The 20,077-nt window shown below is 31.4% G+C and overlaps 1 protein-coding gene across 1 annotated transcript; it reads right to left on the bottom strand.

Annotated features, from left to right (window-relative positions):
* Positions 1 to 1,108: 1,108 nt before the first annotated feature.
* On the bottom strand, positions 1,109 to 17,065 carry LOC139521346 (uncharacterized). Its single transcript, XM_071314825.1, has 10 exons — positions 16,960 to 17,065; positions 16,315 to 16,471; positions 15,560 to 15,798; positions 13,250 to 13,385; positions 11,201 to 11,385; positions 9,340 to 9,603; positions 5,226 to 5,282; positions 4,047 to 4,073; positions 2,729 to 2,844; positions 1,109 to 1,264 (listed from the first exon to the last, which is right to left on the bottom strand). Exons 1-10 carry the CDS (start codon positions 17,015 to 17,017, stop codon positions 1,109 to 1,111), a joined length of 1,395 nt encoding a protein of 464 aa, XP_071170926.1. The 5' UTR covers positions 17,018 to 17,065.
* Between the last annotated feature and the right edge of the window lie 3,012 nt (positions 17,066 to 20,077).

The following is a 20,077-nucleotide window of genomic DNA, read 5'->3' as shown; positions in this document are numbered from 1 at the left end:
TGGTGGAACATTCGTGTGTCTCCTGTTGATGAGCAACATAAAATAGGGCCACTTTTGGATTGAACACTACTATGCATCTACCATTTTATTTTTATATTAATTAGCTTTCTTCATAACAATGTGTTGGTATCTCGTATGTCAAAGCATGGTCGACAACTAAAAACTCATATATGCCTTTGATTTCAATTAAAAATAATTAAACCTCTTTAGTAAACCGATTCAATTGATTTCATACAAAAGCGATAATTAATTGTTCTGATATGATCTATCAAATTATTTTGGTGGTATATGTATTCTTGCTTTAACCGTTAATATTTTTACAAATTTGAAACAATTGTATTGTTTTGGGAAATAGAAAATAAATAACGATATCAAAATATTAAAATAAACAATACGGGCTCCAATTAATTCATAAAGTGATAGCAGGTGCTTAAAAGGGAGTGACTTTGTTTTGCACATTTTCCAAGTGTGGAACAAACTTATGGGAAATTGTTCCTCTTGTTTATTTAATTTATGAGAAACACAACATTTACTTAGCAAATACTCAAATTTAAAGACTACTTTTTGTAATTACGCTGGATAAATTTGGCTTGATATAAGTAAGGACCTCCGCTTAAACCGATGATAGGGGTCGTTTTGAACTTGCAGAATGAGATGATTATAATGGATTTTGATAGATTTTAGTTCTTTAATGCAAGGTTAGATTTTATTAGTACATGGAGCCATGACGGAACCAATGACTTTCGTGGGGGAAATGGTAAATCATTGTCAATACCGATTAGATTCGAACGCTCCTGTCACTTGAACAAACAACATAAGTGTTGTTATGCTAATGTGTGTTGTTGATACATTTCTTTGACTCGTCAAAAGCTCTCTGAACATTTTATTGGTCTTACTTTTAAATAACGACTTTCAGAAAATGCGCTTTTTATTTGCTTCCTGTTTTGTCGGATGCATGTTGTGATTATGTGAAATGATTGATACATCTCATTATTCCTTTTCCATCAGACATACTTGGCAAAACAAATAAAGATTGGAGACGATCTTTTAATCTTTAATTATGAACTTGAGAGTAAATTGTAGAAAAAAAATTAAGTTACAGTTGTTTTTATTCAAAGCTGAAATGATTTTTCTCATAAGGTAAGCTGACAGAAATTGGAGGAATATTTCTCGAATATTCGACAACTCCTTTTTCATTCAAATATGGGTGTTCAGTTGAGCATTCAAATACTTCCAGTTCTTGTAACTCCTCCTTTGATTGCTTCTAAAAGAGATATATTTATATATATACATACATTAATTAATTCAGGAATATCTCAATACATTTTTTTGCAGGTGATGATTGTTTAATGTACAAAGTTTGACGTTTACAAATTTGTTTTTGGATCGAATTCCTTTTGCTTGTCATAAGAAAGCAGCTCCAATATATCTTGTGAGTCATCGATTGTTCTGTTTATGCTTTGCAGCATCAGTCTGTATCGAGTTGGCAATACCGTTACAAGTATAACTAAATATTAATTTTAACAAATTATGTAGCAGGCGTCATCATGCATTTAACTGATTTACTCAATAGAGTCTTATCGGACGCACAATTATAAAGTAGTTTATATATATATATATATATATATATATGTGTACAGTTGATCAAGTTTGACTTATACCCAATGTTGGTACTGGCATGAGCAACATGAGGAATGCCGTTTGTGGATCCGGATCTGCTAGCCGTTGGTAGAACTTAAGATCTCCCACGGTTTTAGTTGGGGTTCGTGTTGGTCAGTCTGTAGTTTTCTTTGTTGTGTTTTGTATACTGTTTTGAGTGTTTTGTATCTATTTTTTGTGCAACTGTGATCTCGGATAGAAGTTGGTGTGGTTTTTGTTACTAAGTCTTAAGTTTTCTATTGTGCATGTTTTGTATTCTGTTGCATGTGTGTTGTCTTTTATTTTCTGTAGGATTGTCAGTTAATTTTTGTCTGATGAGTATGAATGTCCCTTTGGTATCCTGGGATCTCTCTTAGACGACAAAAAGCAAATGGAGCATGTTCTCAATTCAAATGTTCCTGACATAGAAGACGTATTAACGTTTCACCTAAATGGTCAATTTTTAACGCATGACTTTTTTCCACTGTGTATTACATTTGCGATTATATAAATATCTAACACAATGTCTCAGTAAATATACATACATCTTTTTTATTTTTATAACTTTGTGTCAATCACAAAAGATACGTGTGCTAATAATTAAAGATTATTTTTCATTTCAAAAGCCGAGATGATGAGTATCATTTTATACTCCATAAATCATTTTCCTGTTGAATTAAACACTAAATTACCAGGACTAAAAATTTAAAAAAAATACTATACTTCTAAATATTTGTCAGTACTTTGAATCCCTGATAAAACTGCAATATGAATATCACTTGAAATAGTCTATCTATTTTTAAAACACGAAAAAGACTGAAAATTGACGGAGTTTGAGAAAGACAATAAACCATCGAATCGATAAAACGCATTTCAAGCTTATTACAATGTAACTTCAAAGTCAGAAATTCTCAAATATGACATTTCTTTAGCTTCAGCTTACGTATCAAGCCGCTTTAAACATTTATATCATAAATAATACCTCATGGTTTCCTAAAAATATAATCATCTTATTTAACCTGGTTACTAATGTTTACTCAACAGAATTATCAGTTTACTTCAATGTAATCGCTTATGAATACAAACTCACTTTGGTAAAGTATGTTTCCGTATGTGATCGGTGTACTGTGTTTTTAAAGAAATAAGCAACAATTATTCCGCTGGCTACCGCTCCAAAGATTACAAAAACTGTTGTCATGCATATTCCTTAAAATGAAAGCATAAAATCTTTTTTTTTTTAAATATTCATAAACTGTTTTAAAATAGAAATTTGGAGCGTATAATATAATTAAGAGGACACATTAAGGTTAATGAGAAAATTATGTTGAAAATGACTTTCTTTTAAATAGAGCAAATACTTTACTGTATTCTATGACTTCAAATATAAAAGGCTTAAAATGTAGTACTTCAGACAAGCGTTCGGCAACATAAACATTGATATACACAATAATACAAATTCACTTTAACACAATAGAACCACTGTGTATGCTGATAAAGCTACTTTTAAAAATGAAAATAAAGTAAACATTATACATCCAAATAAGATGCAAATGTTAAATTTTCAATTTTGCTAAAGGGGGATAACCAAAACTAACAACAAGATGAAAAGGCAAACTACACATTTATAAACACTTTAGTCATTAAATATATATTTCATAATAGCTGCATTGTATTAAGTAGGGTTTTGTCTCTTCATTGTTACACAAATTTCTTATGTACTTATAGTGATAAATATTGTCATAGTTTTACTTGTATGCATTGACATTTTCAATTATACTTTTTTCAAAATTAGCTATAGTGTTTACATAATATTTGCTATCTAACGGGGGTAAATGATTATTATAAAGATCAACTGTTAGAATTTAGTCAATTCTAGGTGATAAATTCATAATATAATGCAGATAAGTAAGAGAAACAACTCCTTGCTTCCTAATTTTCCATGTACAACCCTTACATTATCAACTAATAATTCTGTATATACTTTCATCTTTATTTTTTCATTTAATATCAAACACAACTGATATATTGAAACTTTATTGTATCTTCTAAGAATTAAAAAGTAAAATCCCAAAAATACTGAACTCCGAGGAAAATTCAAAACGGAAAGTCCCTCATCATATGGCAAAACCAAATGATAAAACACATCAAATAAATAGACAACAACTGTCATATTCCAGACTTGATACAGACATTTTCAAATGTAGAAAATTGTGGATTTTAAGCCTCAGATATAATAAGGATTAATATGATTTTGAAATGTATTCAAATAATTTTTGTACACAAATAACAGTGCATCATAAGCCTCTGAGGGCTGTTTGGTATAAATTTAAATGTACTGTTAAAATTTTTTTTTTAGCTTCACTCAATACACTTTTGTTTTCTATAATATATTACAAGACAGTGCTCACCTTCAGCTGTCGATTTAAACTGCATATCTGAAACAGTATAAGAAAGTTAAAAGACAGGATTTCGCAGAGAAATCGATTTTCGTTCAATCAACATACTAAGCTTAAATTTATATTAAAAATAAAATCTTATTACTTATCACACAGTCTAACATTTAAAGGCTGCTCTTTGTAAAACTAATGGGAACTTTTTATTATGTTCAAGGGGCATTTAAACTACAATTATTTTAATGGGACCAATATTACTGCACCAGATATGTTTTTCTACATTTAATATCATTTTAGTGATCTAGGTTAAAATATTTGAAAATCCAACACTTATTTAAAAATTACAATGCAAATAAAACTATAAACAAGGCCTCAAAGTTAAACAAAAACCGGACGTGAATCTAATCTTTGCATGAGGAAAGTATATTCGATAATTTCGCACAACTTGCAAAATTGTGTAACAGCATATTTCCATTAAAACAATATTCGTATTTTCATTCCAGGAACAGAGAACTTTCTAAATGGCAAGTGAAACTTATCCATGTGATTTTTTCTCACTTTTATGTTCGTATGTTATTGATGAGATTCAAATCAGAACGATTGCATAGAGAAGTATCCCTTTTCAATTTGAAATTACAAACAGATATCGCTTTTGTTGAATTATCTTCATCAAAAACATTAAAATTTTGAAAGACTGGCATCTTAAGAAGTTTTATGCCTAAAAAGGAATAACAAAAAGTAAATTGAAAAAATTGAACTAATGTCTATATTCAGAAGAAGGTGGAAATTCAATTCTTACTTATTTCTAAATTGATAAATATTAAATGGATATAAAGTATTTTTTAAATACTTTTTTATGGATTTGGCTTTCAATGATTGTTGTTTTGATCTTATATTTTCTCAATATTTAAGTATGTATCATGCCTTGACAATTATTCTTGCAGTTTGAGCGTTCCTGAAGAAAGTGATTATAGAAAAGCGCTTTGGACACACACAATTAATATTCATGATTTTTATATGTTTAGACGCTTGATAATGCTTGGGTTAAACTAACGAAAGATTTTTGTTCCGTCTTATTGTTTTTTGATTGAAGTCTACATTGTTTGGCTGTTAAATAAATCTATTTTTCAATAATATTTTTTTTTTACAAATGGTACTTTAAGTCATAATCGTTAAGATGTGCAAATGATTTACCTTGATTTCCAGTGACGAATTCTGTGCCATTGTACGAGTCATTATTTTCTACTGACACTAAAAAAAACAAGTTTTAGGCATACAATATGTTTGTAAAGTCGACCTCACTTGGTTTCCGATATGTCTTTTTTTTGCTCGTTGTATTCTTCTCATTTTTTATATATAGTTATCAATGGTACCAGGCTTATAATTTGATACTCCCGACGCACGTGTCGTATACATCAGGTTCATCAGTGACGCTCAGATCAAAATAGTTAGAAACAAGTGTAAAGTTGAAGAGCCCAATTAAAAAAAAAATGTGTCAAATACGTATATTATTATATATATTACTTCATTATTTTAATCTGATCTCAAAAGAATCTGATGTGTTTTCCGAACACAGTGGTTCATTCGTAAATTACAGTTTTAAGCAAGTTTTGTATTATAAGTGTTTCATGCACTGCATCAAAACATCATAACCTCCCTTGACAGAAATAAATTATACAGAAAATAGTTTGTATGTTAGTTGAAGAATTTTTAAAAGAAATAATGTCTTAGTGAAAATAATATCCCGTGATCGGCTGTAATGAATGCTATGTCACCTTGGAGTGGTATATTATCTTCTTTTGACAGAAAAAAAAGAATATGTATCATGTAGGTAAAGGAAAGTCTCACATGTTTTGGGGAGGAAGTATTCCTGTTTTTCATAATTAAGTGTATTTGTGATTTTGTGCTGAGGGTGTTTGGTCTTTTTGATTGCTCATCATTTTATGCTACCAATCAACGTGTTAACATGGTATATAACTGTTTTTGTCATAAATTTGGAATTGAATGACGATAGTGTCTTTCGTCAGATTAAGTTGTACATGTGTAAACAGTTAACAGAATAATGATGTATATCCTTTAAGAAATGAATGCTTCTTTTTTTAAATTCATTGGGTGTAAAAGCGTTGACCAAAGTACATTTTGTATGAATCGCGGAACCGCTTCATTCTAAAAATATGCGCGTGATCAACGCTTTAACAACCCTATGAAATTATAAAAAGAGCATTCAATACTTATATTTACACTTTTTAGCGAGGATCATAAAAACACCATGACTATCAAGTTTTCTTTAATTTATACTTTGCACTTTTTTGCGGTACCTCGTGTCATCATGAATGTAACATTTCATTGTGTAATGAATGTTAATTTCAGAAGGACGCGTGATTTATGTTTAAGCCAATTAAAATAACGTATCATAATGAAACGTACATTTCATTTTTATATATAAGGACTGCAAACCTTATACTTAAGAGTAAACGGTTCTCACGATAATCGACTAATAAAAGTCAAAGAATGTATCTTTGTTATTTTTTAAAAGTTAAAAATTTCGGTGGGATGAATGCCGATGGTTTGTACCAAAACAACGTTACAAATATATTGACAATATAAGAACAAGCATTTTGATTATGTCAGTTCTAGGAGCTTTCTGTTAAATAAAAAGTTTTATTTTGCAATGTATGTTTTCTCCGATGCTAAGTAAATCTTATTGATCATTCTTTTTTCCATTATCATTAATGATTAAACTTTTGAATCAGTAAATTGAAACATGTGATTGATTGAGATGTCGATTGGTTATGCTATTGCATGACTAGAATGGCATGCATTTATGTCTTATTAAATATTATTTATTTGAAATTATTCTTTTCCCGCCTCGAATTTAAGGAATTTAACAGTAGCTCTGGCGCCCGGTTTTGCAGATAAAATAAATGTTAGCAACTCGGAAGGATGTTTTGTACTGTATTTGCCAGACCAAGCAGTAAATCATCGTTTGGGAGACACTTGTTATTATCAGTTAAAATATAGAGTTACCCTCTTCGTCTTTTATGACATTCCACCGGATTGTTCATAATTTTCAATTTTCCCTTAATGTAATGTGCGAGTAAAAAATACAAATACAGCTAAGATACTCTATTCCTGAAGTAGGAAAGGCTTAGTTTTCTCAAAAATTCAAAGTTTGGTAAACAGTTAATTAATAATTATGAACATATCAATGATAAGTCAAGTCAACACAGAAGTGCTGACTACTGGGCTGGTGATACCCTCGGGGAAATAAATCTCCACAAGCAGTGGCATCGACCCAGTGGTTGCAAATAAACTCATCACAGATACCAGGATTAAAATTTTATATTAACGCCAGACGCGCGTTCCGTCTACAAAAGAATCATCAGTGATGCTCGAATCAAACAATGTTTAAAAGGCAAAATATAGTACGAAGTTGAAGAGCATTGAGGACCAAAATTCCTAAAAGTTTTTCCAAATATAGCTAAGGTAATCTATTCCTGAGGTAGAAAAGCCTTAGTTTTCTCAAAAAATCAAAGTTTAGTTAACAGTTAATAAATAATAATGAACATATCAAGGATCACTCAAGTCAACCCAGAAGTGCTGACTACGGGGCTGGTGGTACCTTGGGGGAAATAAGCAGTGTCAACGACCCAGTGGCTGCAAATGAACTCATCATAGATACCAGGATTAAAATTTTAAATTTGCGCCAGACGCGCGTTTCGTCTACAAAAGACTCATCTGTTTATATTATGTCATTTACACATAACAACGATGTAATCTAGAGGCTTTGTCTACAAAAGACTCGTCAGTTTATATAATGTGATTTACACATAACAACGATGTAATCTAGAGGCTTTGTGTGCCCTGACAAGAACCTTATCATGAAAGTTGGTGATGTGGATGAAGTGTTTGGCTACGTTTTGGGTCTTTAAAGATAGATCGAGAATGATTGTTCAATAAATATCAGGTGACTTTATTTAATTTTGATTTATGTCAACGACCACATAGCAATTTATAAATTTCAAAGAGCATTTACATCTTCTTGCTTTTCTTTTGCCTGTATCCGGATAAATTCCTGGATTGAAACCAATAGAATTTAAAGTTGAGTTCCAAGTAATTAATTTACGTTTGTTGGCCATTTGCTTTGATGCATCTCATGAAGTAATTTTGTTCACATTGCTAACGTTGCAAGTTATACTCTGACCAAACTGATAAAACATATACATAAAACTTACATAGGTGCTACACGGAGCATGCGATCTTTGAAAACTGTCTTTATTGAGATTTTGCATATAGTGTAAGATTATGTTTTGAAATGTTGCAATAGTTGTGATGGTTGTATACAAATAAGAGATTGTGGAAACAAACTGAATATTTAGGGTAACGTGTCTTTCTACATAAGTACAAAGGCCTGAACTAAGTAAGGAATATGACAATTGTTATCCATTCGTAAGATGTGTTTGAACTTTTGATATTGTCATTTGATTTGGGACTTTCCGCTTTGAATTTCCCTCGGAGTTCAGTATTCGTGTGATTTTACCTTAGTTTAAAACCTAAATTATTCATATCAAACTACAATGTATATTGTCTCTGTTTTGTCTTTTCTGACGACTACTTGTCTCCATTTTGTCTTTTCTGATGATTACTTGTCTCCATTTTGTCTTTTCTATAGACAACTGGTCTCTGAATTTATTGTTAGGCTAAATCCGTAAGGATACTTTTTGAGTTCAAATTGATGAGATATGGGATTTGTAGTACGGATTCCCAAAATATGTATACAATTGTTTCAAATGAAGACACTATTACAATTTCGTGCAGTGATGCGCACCAAACGGCTTATTTGTGAGTAGGGGATGATTTTTATAAAAAAAACATGAGTAGATGGTTAATAAAGACAATGACATGCATGCTTGTGTTTTCGCCGAGGAGGGAGAAGAGTAAAAAAAACTCGCTTCACGCTTAAAATTACGGACTTATGAACGGAGGAAAGCACAACAAGAAGAACTCAATGAAATACAACGTGATTATATATGATCACATGTGTCAGTGGGGTATAGATTTCAGGAGCAAAAAAAAAATTTGATAAACAAGGATTGACGGACAAAAAAATGTCTAAACGCCATCCACTGTTTGAATTGGTGTATAATAGTCACGTGCAATTTAAATGTCGTCTGCTCACTATATCACTATCATACATAACATTCTTACGCTGAAGCGGAATCAGCCACGATTGTGTACCGACATCTAGTAAGTTTAGGTATCCCACTATTTTTGCTTACCTGGTTGTTGTCCTTAGTGAAATACTTACATTTAGATGAAGTATACAAATACGTATCTGTTGAGTTAGAGGGTAAAAATGTGTTATTGGCGTAATTGACCAAGCTTATGTACTCTATAATGCGACAGCTTGAATTTTCCGAGTTGTATTCATATCCTCCAACGAAATATCCTCTCTGCCCAAATTTGTACAGTTCTTCTCTGCAATCATAAACCCTATGTATTTGTTCAACATATTTCAGGACGGATGCATGTAAAATTACTTGGTTTTTGTGCCTTTGAAGTGTGCCATTTCCTATAATTAAGGATAAAAACTAACTATTGCAAGAAAAACGTCAAATAAGGAAAAATATTAAACCATTTCTTGAGATAAAAGTTACCAAATAAAATTAATAACACTCAAGCACCAATGATTTTTTTCAATAAATATTAGTTTGAATTGCTTTTGCAGAACCGTGATAAATATATTTGTATAGCCTTAAATGTACACTTTCTAATTCCATTTATTCATATGTTAAGAAGGGAAAGGGTTGGGTATTAAAAGGTTTTCGAACCTATGTTATGAACCAAGTAAGTGGGCTTTTTCCTTGTTTTCTACTCAACTACTTTGTATTTTTCTTAAGAGAATATGATGTGCAATTCAGAAATTTAGAAGTCTATGTTCAAAAAATTGCCGATTTTGTCAAATTTTGTCAAAATCTCTTATCTTGACCTGTTTTGGATGTAAGAAAAACCCGCTCTCGAATAAAACTGTGAACAAAATAATTCTATTGTGTACAAATTAAAAATTAGTATGGCGTTCATTATCACTGAACTAGTATATATTTGTTTAGGGGCCAGTTGAAGGACACCTCCGGGTGCGGGAATTTCTCGCTACATTGAAGACCTGTTGGTGACCTTCTGCTGTTGTTTTTTTTCTATGGTCGGGTTGTTGTCTCTTTGGCACATTCCCCATTTCCATTCTCAATTTTATTTAACTTTCTCACATGTCTGAAAGTCAACTTAAAATATTTTTCATCTGTTTTACATCCAAAATAAGTCAAGATAAGAGATTTTGACAAAATTTGACGAAATCGGCAGAATTTCAACCAAATTTAGGCCAGTTAACATGGAGCGCAGGCGCCGACAAACTAAATATTCAAGGTAGATATGTAAACTTTATAAACTTTATTTTAAAATTTCTTTGTTGTCGACGTGTGTGCTCTATGTTTCCTGTCCAATAATGGATGGAAATTTTACCCATTTTCATGACTTTTTCATTGAAAATCAAAGAAGTACTATTTGTTACGTCATAAATAAAACGCAGGAACGTAAATTTTAACCAAACGGCTTATTTCCCCTTTAGTCACTGCATTAGCTATGATTCATTGTGATATAAGTCAATAAATTCTTATTTGAAATCTAAGCTTGAAAAGGGGGCCATTAAAGGACTTTACCGATCATATTTACTTTCGAGATCTCTCAGGTGATAGTTTTCTTTGAATGAAGTTCATATTATCAATTCAGGAAATTTCCCTTAAAAACGCTGGCTTATGACCTACGTAGTTTTTATTTGAAATCGATTCCAAGTAAATTTCTCGAGTTATGTGTCCGATATTCTCCTCTGTGTGTCTCATTAACGGCGTTTGAACAGCAATATTAAAACTTTGGTAGTATAAATCTTACTAAAAAATATGTAGAAATATTGAAAAGAAGGACAAAAGAAACAACAAAACACGGAAAACGAATTGAAGAGTTGAAGAATTGCCCAGACATAGCGCCCTTTTTGCTCTAAAAATGTCCTGCCCCTCTTCCACCCCTCTCAAACAAAAAACAACTCCAACAGCTCCATCTCACAACCATAAGACTACCAAATGGTCAACCAACTTACTAATATCGTTTATCATACTCACTCTTGTGGAAGCAAAGAAAACTATGCCTAGCGTCGCATGGTTCTGTAGACCACTTTAATTTACGGTCTTCGTAAACAGCATATACACAGAACGTATTTTCTCTCTGAATATCAGTTGGAAATGGCTTTGATTTTAATTTCCTCACATACTTTTCTGAATGATAATCTGTCCAGAACTTTGATATACTGTAACAAGGTTAAATTAAAAGATACCTGCCTAGTCTATTAGTTATATTCCTAATAACCCGAATTTTCAAATGCTTCCTCAATGAAGAGTTACTAAACACGACTTGTTCTAGATCTTCAATCTGATTGGTCAATTTGCATTTTTTTATTTTGAAACTACGAGAGTAGTTTTTTATTGATTTCTTTTAAGATATTGAAATTTGTAATAAGAAGCTTTCTCTGAAACTAAAACTGCATTATGAGTATTTTTTGGAAAAATACCTCATCGTGTTACATTAACGAATAAAGAAAGAGAAACGATATATAATGCAGTCGGGTATGATGTATGATGTAATGGAACATGATGTTGGATGTAAGATAATTGACTACTGTCATATTACCGACTTTTGACTCATAAGTTAATATTTTTTTCGACAGGTAACCTTCTCTGTTGTTCGACATCCTAGTACCAAGTCTAGAGAGCAATAAACTGATGTTAAAACAAGCTTTCAATCGATTAAATGTTTTGGATTAATTTACTGATTGATATTTTTTAGCCAGACAAAATTATCGAACACTAGTAAACTTTCCCTCAAAATGCACTTATTATTCAGTTTGATTTCAATTATTTTGGTTGCCCTTACTTAACCGAGTACAAGGATATCCTACCACAGAAGAGGTAACATGTTGAAAAGTCGGTAGTATGAAAAAGTCCATTGTGTAATGTGCCTACCTGGCGATAAATCCAGTACTACCTCAAATATCGCTTACAGTCAATGTATTACTGACCTGTAAACTTGACTATTGAGAACTGTATTGGTTTTATTTACAGATCAAACGCATATGCAGTTACTGACATGTTTTAAAGTTTGTACTGAACACCTTAACCTAAATAAATTTGGCTAGTTCAATTTTCATAAAATTTTGATCAAATATTTCCTTTGATCCTTTGACAAAAATATAACAATTTCAAAAAATTTGAACCGACAACTTTATCAAAAAAATTCATTGGTTTTATAGCAGTTTGACAAACGCTAATTTTAATCATTGAAGTGTATGCATGTTCTAATTTTCTTACAATGAATATGAGAGACAACTGGCTGAAAGACAAAACGTATCTTAGTAATGTAAATCTAATATTAGAACTTCTTTTGAGATCGTTGCATATTAATATGCTCGCTTTAGATCATAAATAAACTCGCCATAGATACCAGGACTAAATTTTATATATACGCCAGACGCGCGTTTCGTCTACAAAAGACTCATCAGTGACGCTCGAATCCAAAAAAGTTTTAAAAAACCAAATAAAGTACAAAGTTGAAGAGCATTGAGATCCAAAATTCCTAAAAGTGTTGCCAACTACAGCTAAGATAATCTATGCCTGCGGTAGAAAAGCCTTAGTATTTCAAAAAATTCAAAATTTTGTAAACAGTTAATTTATAAATATAACAATATCAATGATAATTCATGTCAGCACAAAAAAGTGCTGACTACTGGGCTTGTGATACCCTCGGGGAAATAAACGACCCAGTGGACTAAATTTTATATATACGCCAGACGCGCGTTTCGTCTACAAAAGATGGATAAGTAGTAAGCTATCTACTATTGAGAACATTAAGCTTGAACAAAACAAAGAAATCATACAATTATAAAACAACACAGAATAAACAGATACTAATGCTTGAAATTCTTTAAATACACTATCTACTTTTTCACCTGTAGAATTTCATTATAAAGCAAACAAAAACAAATACACTGCTAATTTATGGATAGCAAAAATTGCACTTGCATATGTGTTCGACATACAACTTGCATATGTGTTCTACATACAACTTTCATATGTGTTCGACATACAACTATCACATGTGTTTGGCAAACAACTTACCCTGTCCATATGCTCTCAAAATATGTCTTAAAGACAATTGTATCAAATCCAGACAAAGTTCCTCCTGCATTCTCACAGATTCGACGTGCTGTCGGCCATGTGACTTCTTGTGTATACATAACAGCATCTGTATTCACTTTAACAAAATAAATATGTACATACCCATATATCATAATTGCATTAAGCTGCTTTAAACAAAATAAGTACGTCCTCATACTATTACATAACTGACAAAATTAAAAATGTTGTTCAATCCACAATATATTGTTGGTATACATCATAATTAAGATAGAAGTGTATACACCATGTATACACCACATTGAAAAAAATATAGAATAAGAAAAATGCAGATTGAAAACGAATAGAATTAATTAAGCGTATTGTAAGTGAAAAACTAACCCATTTTTTCTTATTTTGGCTTTCTTGAAGCAGTACACAATTTACCTCAAAAGGAGTCCATTATAAAAGGTCATAGTAACAGGATTAAATATTTGTACGCCAGACTATCAAAAAAGGATTCATAAGTAACGCTCGTATCAAAAACGTAGAACAAGCCAAATAAGTTGTACGAAGTTAAATAGAAATAATGACCTAAAATTCCGAAAGGTTTTGTCAAATACAGCTATACCTAAGTTGGAAATCTTAGTATTTCGTAATTCAAAGTTATATAAAAAGTTTATTCATAATTATGACTTTACCAATGATAAATCATGTCAAAATAGATGTGCTGACTACTGATGGTTTATTTTCAATCAGCTTGAATACTTTGATTTTAATACTATCCATAGTTATTATTACTGTGTTGAGTTTTAAAAACGCCATTTGACAAAGAGTTTTGCTCATTTTTATCATTAATTAACCAATAGCAGATATTTTTTTCATTCTTCTTAAGACAGACACGTACAGAATGTTAAAAGTAAGAGTTCAGTAGTTTTGTGTAAAGTACAATTGATATGCAAAAAAAAACCAGTGAAAAAGTAAAGATTCTTGATTACAGGTATACATTATCATATGATATATATGCATAAAATTGCGAATGAGAACGTAACACAAGGTACATGAAAACGTACTAGATCAAAGAAAAAAAGATAAATTCATCTCTAAAAGCAAATTAACGTTTAGATAACAGTTCGTAAAAGATTGCAGAGAAAATTTAAGAGTGAGTACAAAAATGCCCGCCGTGTAAACGTACACGTATCGGGGATGAGCTTTGATGCTCATGAAGAGTAAGAAATTGACTGATCTAATAGTTTTGTTAATTATCTAACCGCAGTTCATTAGATAACACATGTACTTAACAAAAAAGGAACAACGCAGACAATAAAAATTGTGATAGAAATATTCAATATTTGTGTTTTGTTTGATTGTCGTTACATGGTTACATGGTTCACAATAGAATGAACTCCTCTCATCTGTCGTTAAGTATTGTTCTTATGCTTTGTCTATATGCCTTTTTGTGTTTCTTTCTTTCATATGACGTGGCACTGAACTGATGCATGCCGTTATTGTGTTATTGTTCTATTATAATATCTGTATTTTTGTCTTTCATTTTTGCTAATATGCTTTGTCTATATGTCTTTTTGTATTTCTTTCGTACATATGACGTGGCTCTGTGCATCCCGTCATTGTGTTATTTTGCCATGGTTAATGTTTGTTAATATATTTGTTTGTTTTTACAATATAGAATATACCAATTGTCTTTAATGTTTGTAATTAAGATAATAACACAATGTTGACTGCAATACCTCTATTATTGTCATTTTTAACTATTTAGCTATTTAACTGTTTAGCTAGCTATAATACCAGGTATAGTCCACCAATATCTACATAAGAAAATGCCTGTACCAAGTCAGGAATATGACAGTTGTTATTCATTCGATTGATGTGTATGAGCTTTTGAGTTTGCCATTTGATTAGGACTTTCCTTTTTAAATTTTCCTCGGAGTTCACTATTTTTGTGATTTAACCTTTTACCTATCATAAGCATACATTTCTAGGTGAAAGTGAAGATGTCCTTACGAAGTTAATACCTAACAAAATTACAAAAATCAGCTGATACGCTGCATAGATTTAACTCCTTTGGAAACTAATCACAAATACAAACCCAGAAAGACATAATTTGGATTAAGGATAGATGTCAGACAAAAACATCACATAAAACTATATGATAACTGGAAAGTCTAGAATGTGAAGAACAACGAGGAACAACTGAAATGCATTTTATCATCGAATCACATAGTACAATACTACTATACAGTAAGAACACAGGTATCTAAATATTTCTACTTAATTAAAATAGATCTTAAATACCTGTGTAAAAAGGAACACACAAAAAACACAAACTGTTCCACTTATAGCTTATATTATTGCAATTAACCGGAATCCATCCAAATCTATTTTCAGTATAGTTATATGTTCCGTAAACGCAATATGTTGTCAATCTTGTATCTGCTTCATCTTCCTCTTCGTCTAATGGGAAATTAGTATATGTTTCTCCTTCTTTATAAGTCAGATTATTGGCCTTGTTGTCGGTCCAAAAGTGCCATCCGCTAGTAAAGAAATAAGTTTTTCAGATATAACTATGCTTGTTATACGTTAAGTTACGGAAATGGTACAAGGAAGATAATAAAAAATCATATATTGACCCTCTTCCTTTTAACTTTAATTATCTGGTCTGGAAAAATGACCGTTTATCAGACTTAACTATTTATGATGAAGCAGAAAAATTATGTATTTGTTTAGAGAAATTAATGACAATATAATTTACAGTGTTATTGACCATGTATCGTTAGTTGCCGCGGTTTAAAGCATTCATTTATTTTTATTCGATACAATAATTTGAACAAAATCTGCAAATGGCATATGAATGCCAGTAAAAAAAAGACGGGTTTACTTAAGACCCTTTATAAATAATATTTATTGAATACTGCAATAAAGTAAAAGCAACAATCTCAACATGAGTCCCAATTTAGAAACAAATACAATCACCGTTTGTTATTTTTTTTAAATACTATTCAAACATTTAACACACTAGAGCATTAGCTAAGAACTACAAAATATATTACTCGAAATCCTCTGGAGCTGTATCATAAATTAACCTTTCGAGGTAGGTAAATGAAAAATTTGAAACAGTCAGTAAAGTAGCATTCATTTTCCAGCAGCCCCTTCTCGCTTCATTGTGTGTATACGATTCTGATAGTATTTTAAACATGCCATTTACACCTGTGAAAAAAAGAAGACACATGTCACTGTATAGAACTGCAATTTTATTGTCTAGTTCAATCAAACAATTAAGTATGTTAAGATATAAATATACAAATAACCAAAATATTTTCTGATTGTTTGATTCACTATTTTGTTTATCGAGTTAACGATCGGTCACTCGATGTTACCTAAGGTTACCCAATGCGAGTTATGCTTATTGAGGAACATAACATTATTATAACATCAACGCTATATAGGAATGGGAAGTTAAATGATAATCTTAGCTTCTTTTCATTATTCTTAAACTGGCGGTATATAAGTTAAGATTAGAAACATATGAAATGCATGTTCATTTTTTCCTGGTGAAGTGAAATGAAAACAAATCACATAGAAATGCTACTTAGGTCTTCGATTTCGATACGTAAAGTAATTGTTTTTTTAGATTTTCATGTATTTCTCTGAATCATGAATTAAAGATAATCAAACAATAATCAAACACAGCTTACCATTTAGAAAGAGTAACATAAACACTCCCAATTTTGTATACAACATCTGTAGGTACATAAACCGTTTGGACTGTTTCTTGACACAAATATGTAAAAACAAAATAAACAAATTAAATTATTCATTCCATGAATAACATATATTCCATAAAGCATAATATATAAGCAAATACATATTCTTACTGAAATTGGTACCAGTGGATTATCGGATTCATCCAATGAAGATTTGAAAAATCAGATAATACACAAGTATCAATTAAAGCATCTGTTTTTAATGAATATCAAATATTTTTGATAAACTAAAATCCGCTGCAAGTGCCTTTATCATTCCACAAGGTTGTTCATTTCAATTACATCTGTTAGCACAATTGGTATCCATCGAATAGATTACCTTTGCTGTATTTGGCAAAACTATTAGGAATTTTGGTGCTCAATGCTCTTCAACTTATTTGGCCTTTTAACTTCTTTGGATTCGAGCGTCACTAATGAGTTTTTTGTAGACGAAACGCGCGTCTGGCGTAAATACAAAATTTAAATCCTCGTTTCTATGATGAGTTTATTTACTACCACTGTGTCGATGCCACTGCTGGTGGAGTTTTAATTACCCGAGGGTATCACCAGCCTAGTAGCCAGCACTTCTGTGCTGATACGAATATCATTGATATGGTCATATTTATAAATTAACTGTTTAGAAAACTTTAGAATTTTTGAAGTACTAAGGATTTTTTACCTCAGGAATAGATTACCTTAGCTGTATTAGGCAAAACTTTAAGAATTTTGGTGCTCAATGCTCTTTAACTTCAAACTTATGTGGCCTTTTTAACTTTTTTGGATTCGTGCGTCACTGATGAGTCTTTTGTAGACGAAACGCGCATCTTGCGTGAATACAAAGGAGGAGGTTCGATAAGACCCTAAAATGGCCCACGTTTTTACCTTAAATTTCAAATTAGGATTTATTGACCAATATCACAATGAATCATAGCTAATACATTGACTAGATAGGAAATGTGCCTTTTTGTTGAAAAATTACGTTCATGTGTTCTACTGATGACGTCACAAACGGACTCATTTTTATTTTCAAGGAAAAACAATGAACATTGGTAAGTTTTGCATTGATTATTGGATAGGAAACAGAGCGCAAACGTCGACAAAAAAAATCTTTGAACACAATGTTTTAATGACATTTTGCATGTTTAACTTGAATATTTAGTTTGTCGACGTCTGCGCTCTATGTTTCCTGGTCCTAAATTTGGTTGAAATTCGACCAATTTTGTCAAATGTTGGTAAATCTTTATTTTGACCTATTTTGGATGTAGAGATCAACGCTTTAGAATAGAACTTTCATACAAATAATTCTATTTTAATTTCCCACATGTCTTGTACCATTCAATTCTATAATCGGGGCCAAATATGGGCCTTACCGAAATTACTCCTTTAATCCTGGTATCTATGCTTAGTTATTTATGTTCTCCAAACACTTTTTGAGATCATCGACAGCCATATGTTGATTTTCTTTTTATGTACAACTAATGTGTATACACCTATGTTTGTGCTGTTACCCCAATGTCCAAGTTTAGGGAGGGTTGAGCGTCCGTCCGTCAACAGTTTTACCAATTTTGGCCAAGAGTTTGTAATTCAACGGTTTTCATTCGTTTGCTATATCTAATATTTCTTATTCGTGATTTGTTTTTTACATAAAACAGGCCGTTAGTTTTGTTGTTTTAATTGTTTAATATTTGTAATGTCGGTATCTTTTAGTTATAGTTTTGCTCATTTTTTAAGGCAATACATCGACTTATAGTTGCTTACGTTTACGTTATTTGGTCTCTGTCGAAGAATTGTCTCATTTGCAATCATGCAATGTCCTTTTATTTACATATTGCATACGTCAACCAAATCGTTATGGTCAACATAAAACGAAGAAGCTTTCTTAAACTCCTTGTTAGATAAGTATTTTGTTTCCAGGATTATGATCGTTACCGATTTGAACCTTTCTGGATATTTTTGTAAGTTTTCTGTTGTATGATGCTTTTACAGCAAGAAAAAAATATATTTCTATATTGTAGAAAGCGATAAATGTAGTCAATGAGAACAGTAATGCGTATATCTTGAACGTCTATTGTTTCTGTCATGCGGCAAAAAAAACCCAATAAACTTACTTGTCTCGATGCATTTGTCCAGGTGATCAACTATTTAAAACTGTCGTTGATGATGCATTTAAAACTTCCATCGACACCAGAAAGGTTTTTTATTTTTTTTTACTTTTTTTTATATTGTAATTCTATAATACTTCATTATTTATTAAAAGATTTTGATGATAACTTTCATATTTCATAAATAAAAATCCTCAAATTTGTAACTGTTTTAAAGCTTTTTAACTTTGTACTTGTTTGGATTTACAACTATTTTGATCTGAGCGTCACTGAAGAGTCTTATGTAGACGAATAAAGGCAACAGTAGTATATCATTGTTCGAAATTCATCATTCGAAAGAGAAAAAACAAATCCGGGTTACAAACTTAAACTAAGGGAAACTTATCAAATATTACAGAATTACGACACAACAGAAACACAACATTAAAATGTTACACACACAGAAAAGAACTATAATATAACAATGGCCATTTTCCTGATTTGGAACAGGGCATTTTAACAAAAAAAACTGGTTTTGTGGCATGCAAAACCTCTCGCTTTAATGCCAATGTTAATTATAACATTAAAATTACAACATTACATGACAGGACTACAATACAAATAATTGGAAGAAAATATAGGACAGAGAAACAAACGAATAATAGCCAACAAAAGGTAACAGGTTAAAAATTTAATACGCAAGACGTGCGCCACGTCCACACAAGACTAACCAGCGTCGCTCAGGTTAAAAAAAGATTGAAAGCCAAAACAAGTACAAAGTTGAAGATTAACCAAACGCTCGTCTGGCGATATATCTGGCAATTATAATCCTGTTACTTTTGATAACCAATTAAAGAAACTCTGATTTTTGTAGACGAAAAGCGCGTCTGGCGTAAATCCAAATGTAATCCTGGTATATATGATGAGTTTATCCACTACCGAAAATAGTATAGGCCAAAAACAAATATTCATTATTTGAACAACTCTTA

The sequence above is a fragment of the Mytilus edulis genome, chromosome 4 (assembly GCF_963676685.1).
Source record: "Mytilus edulis chromosome 4, xbMytEdul2.2, whole genome shotgun sequence".
Taxonomy (NCBI): Eukaryota; Metazoa; Mollusca; class Bivalvia; order Mytilida; family Mytilidae; genus Mytilus; species Mytilus edulis.
Note: the sequence above shows the minus strand (reverse complement) of the source record. Positions and strands in the feature narration are given on the sequence as shown.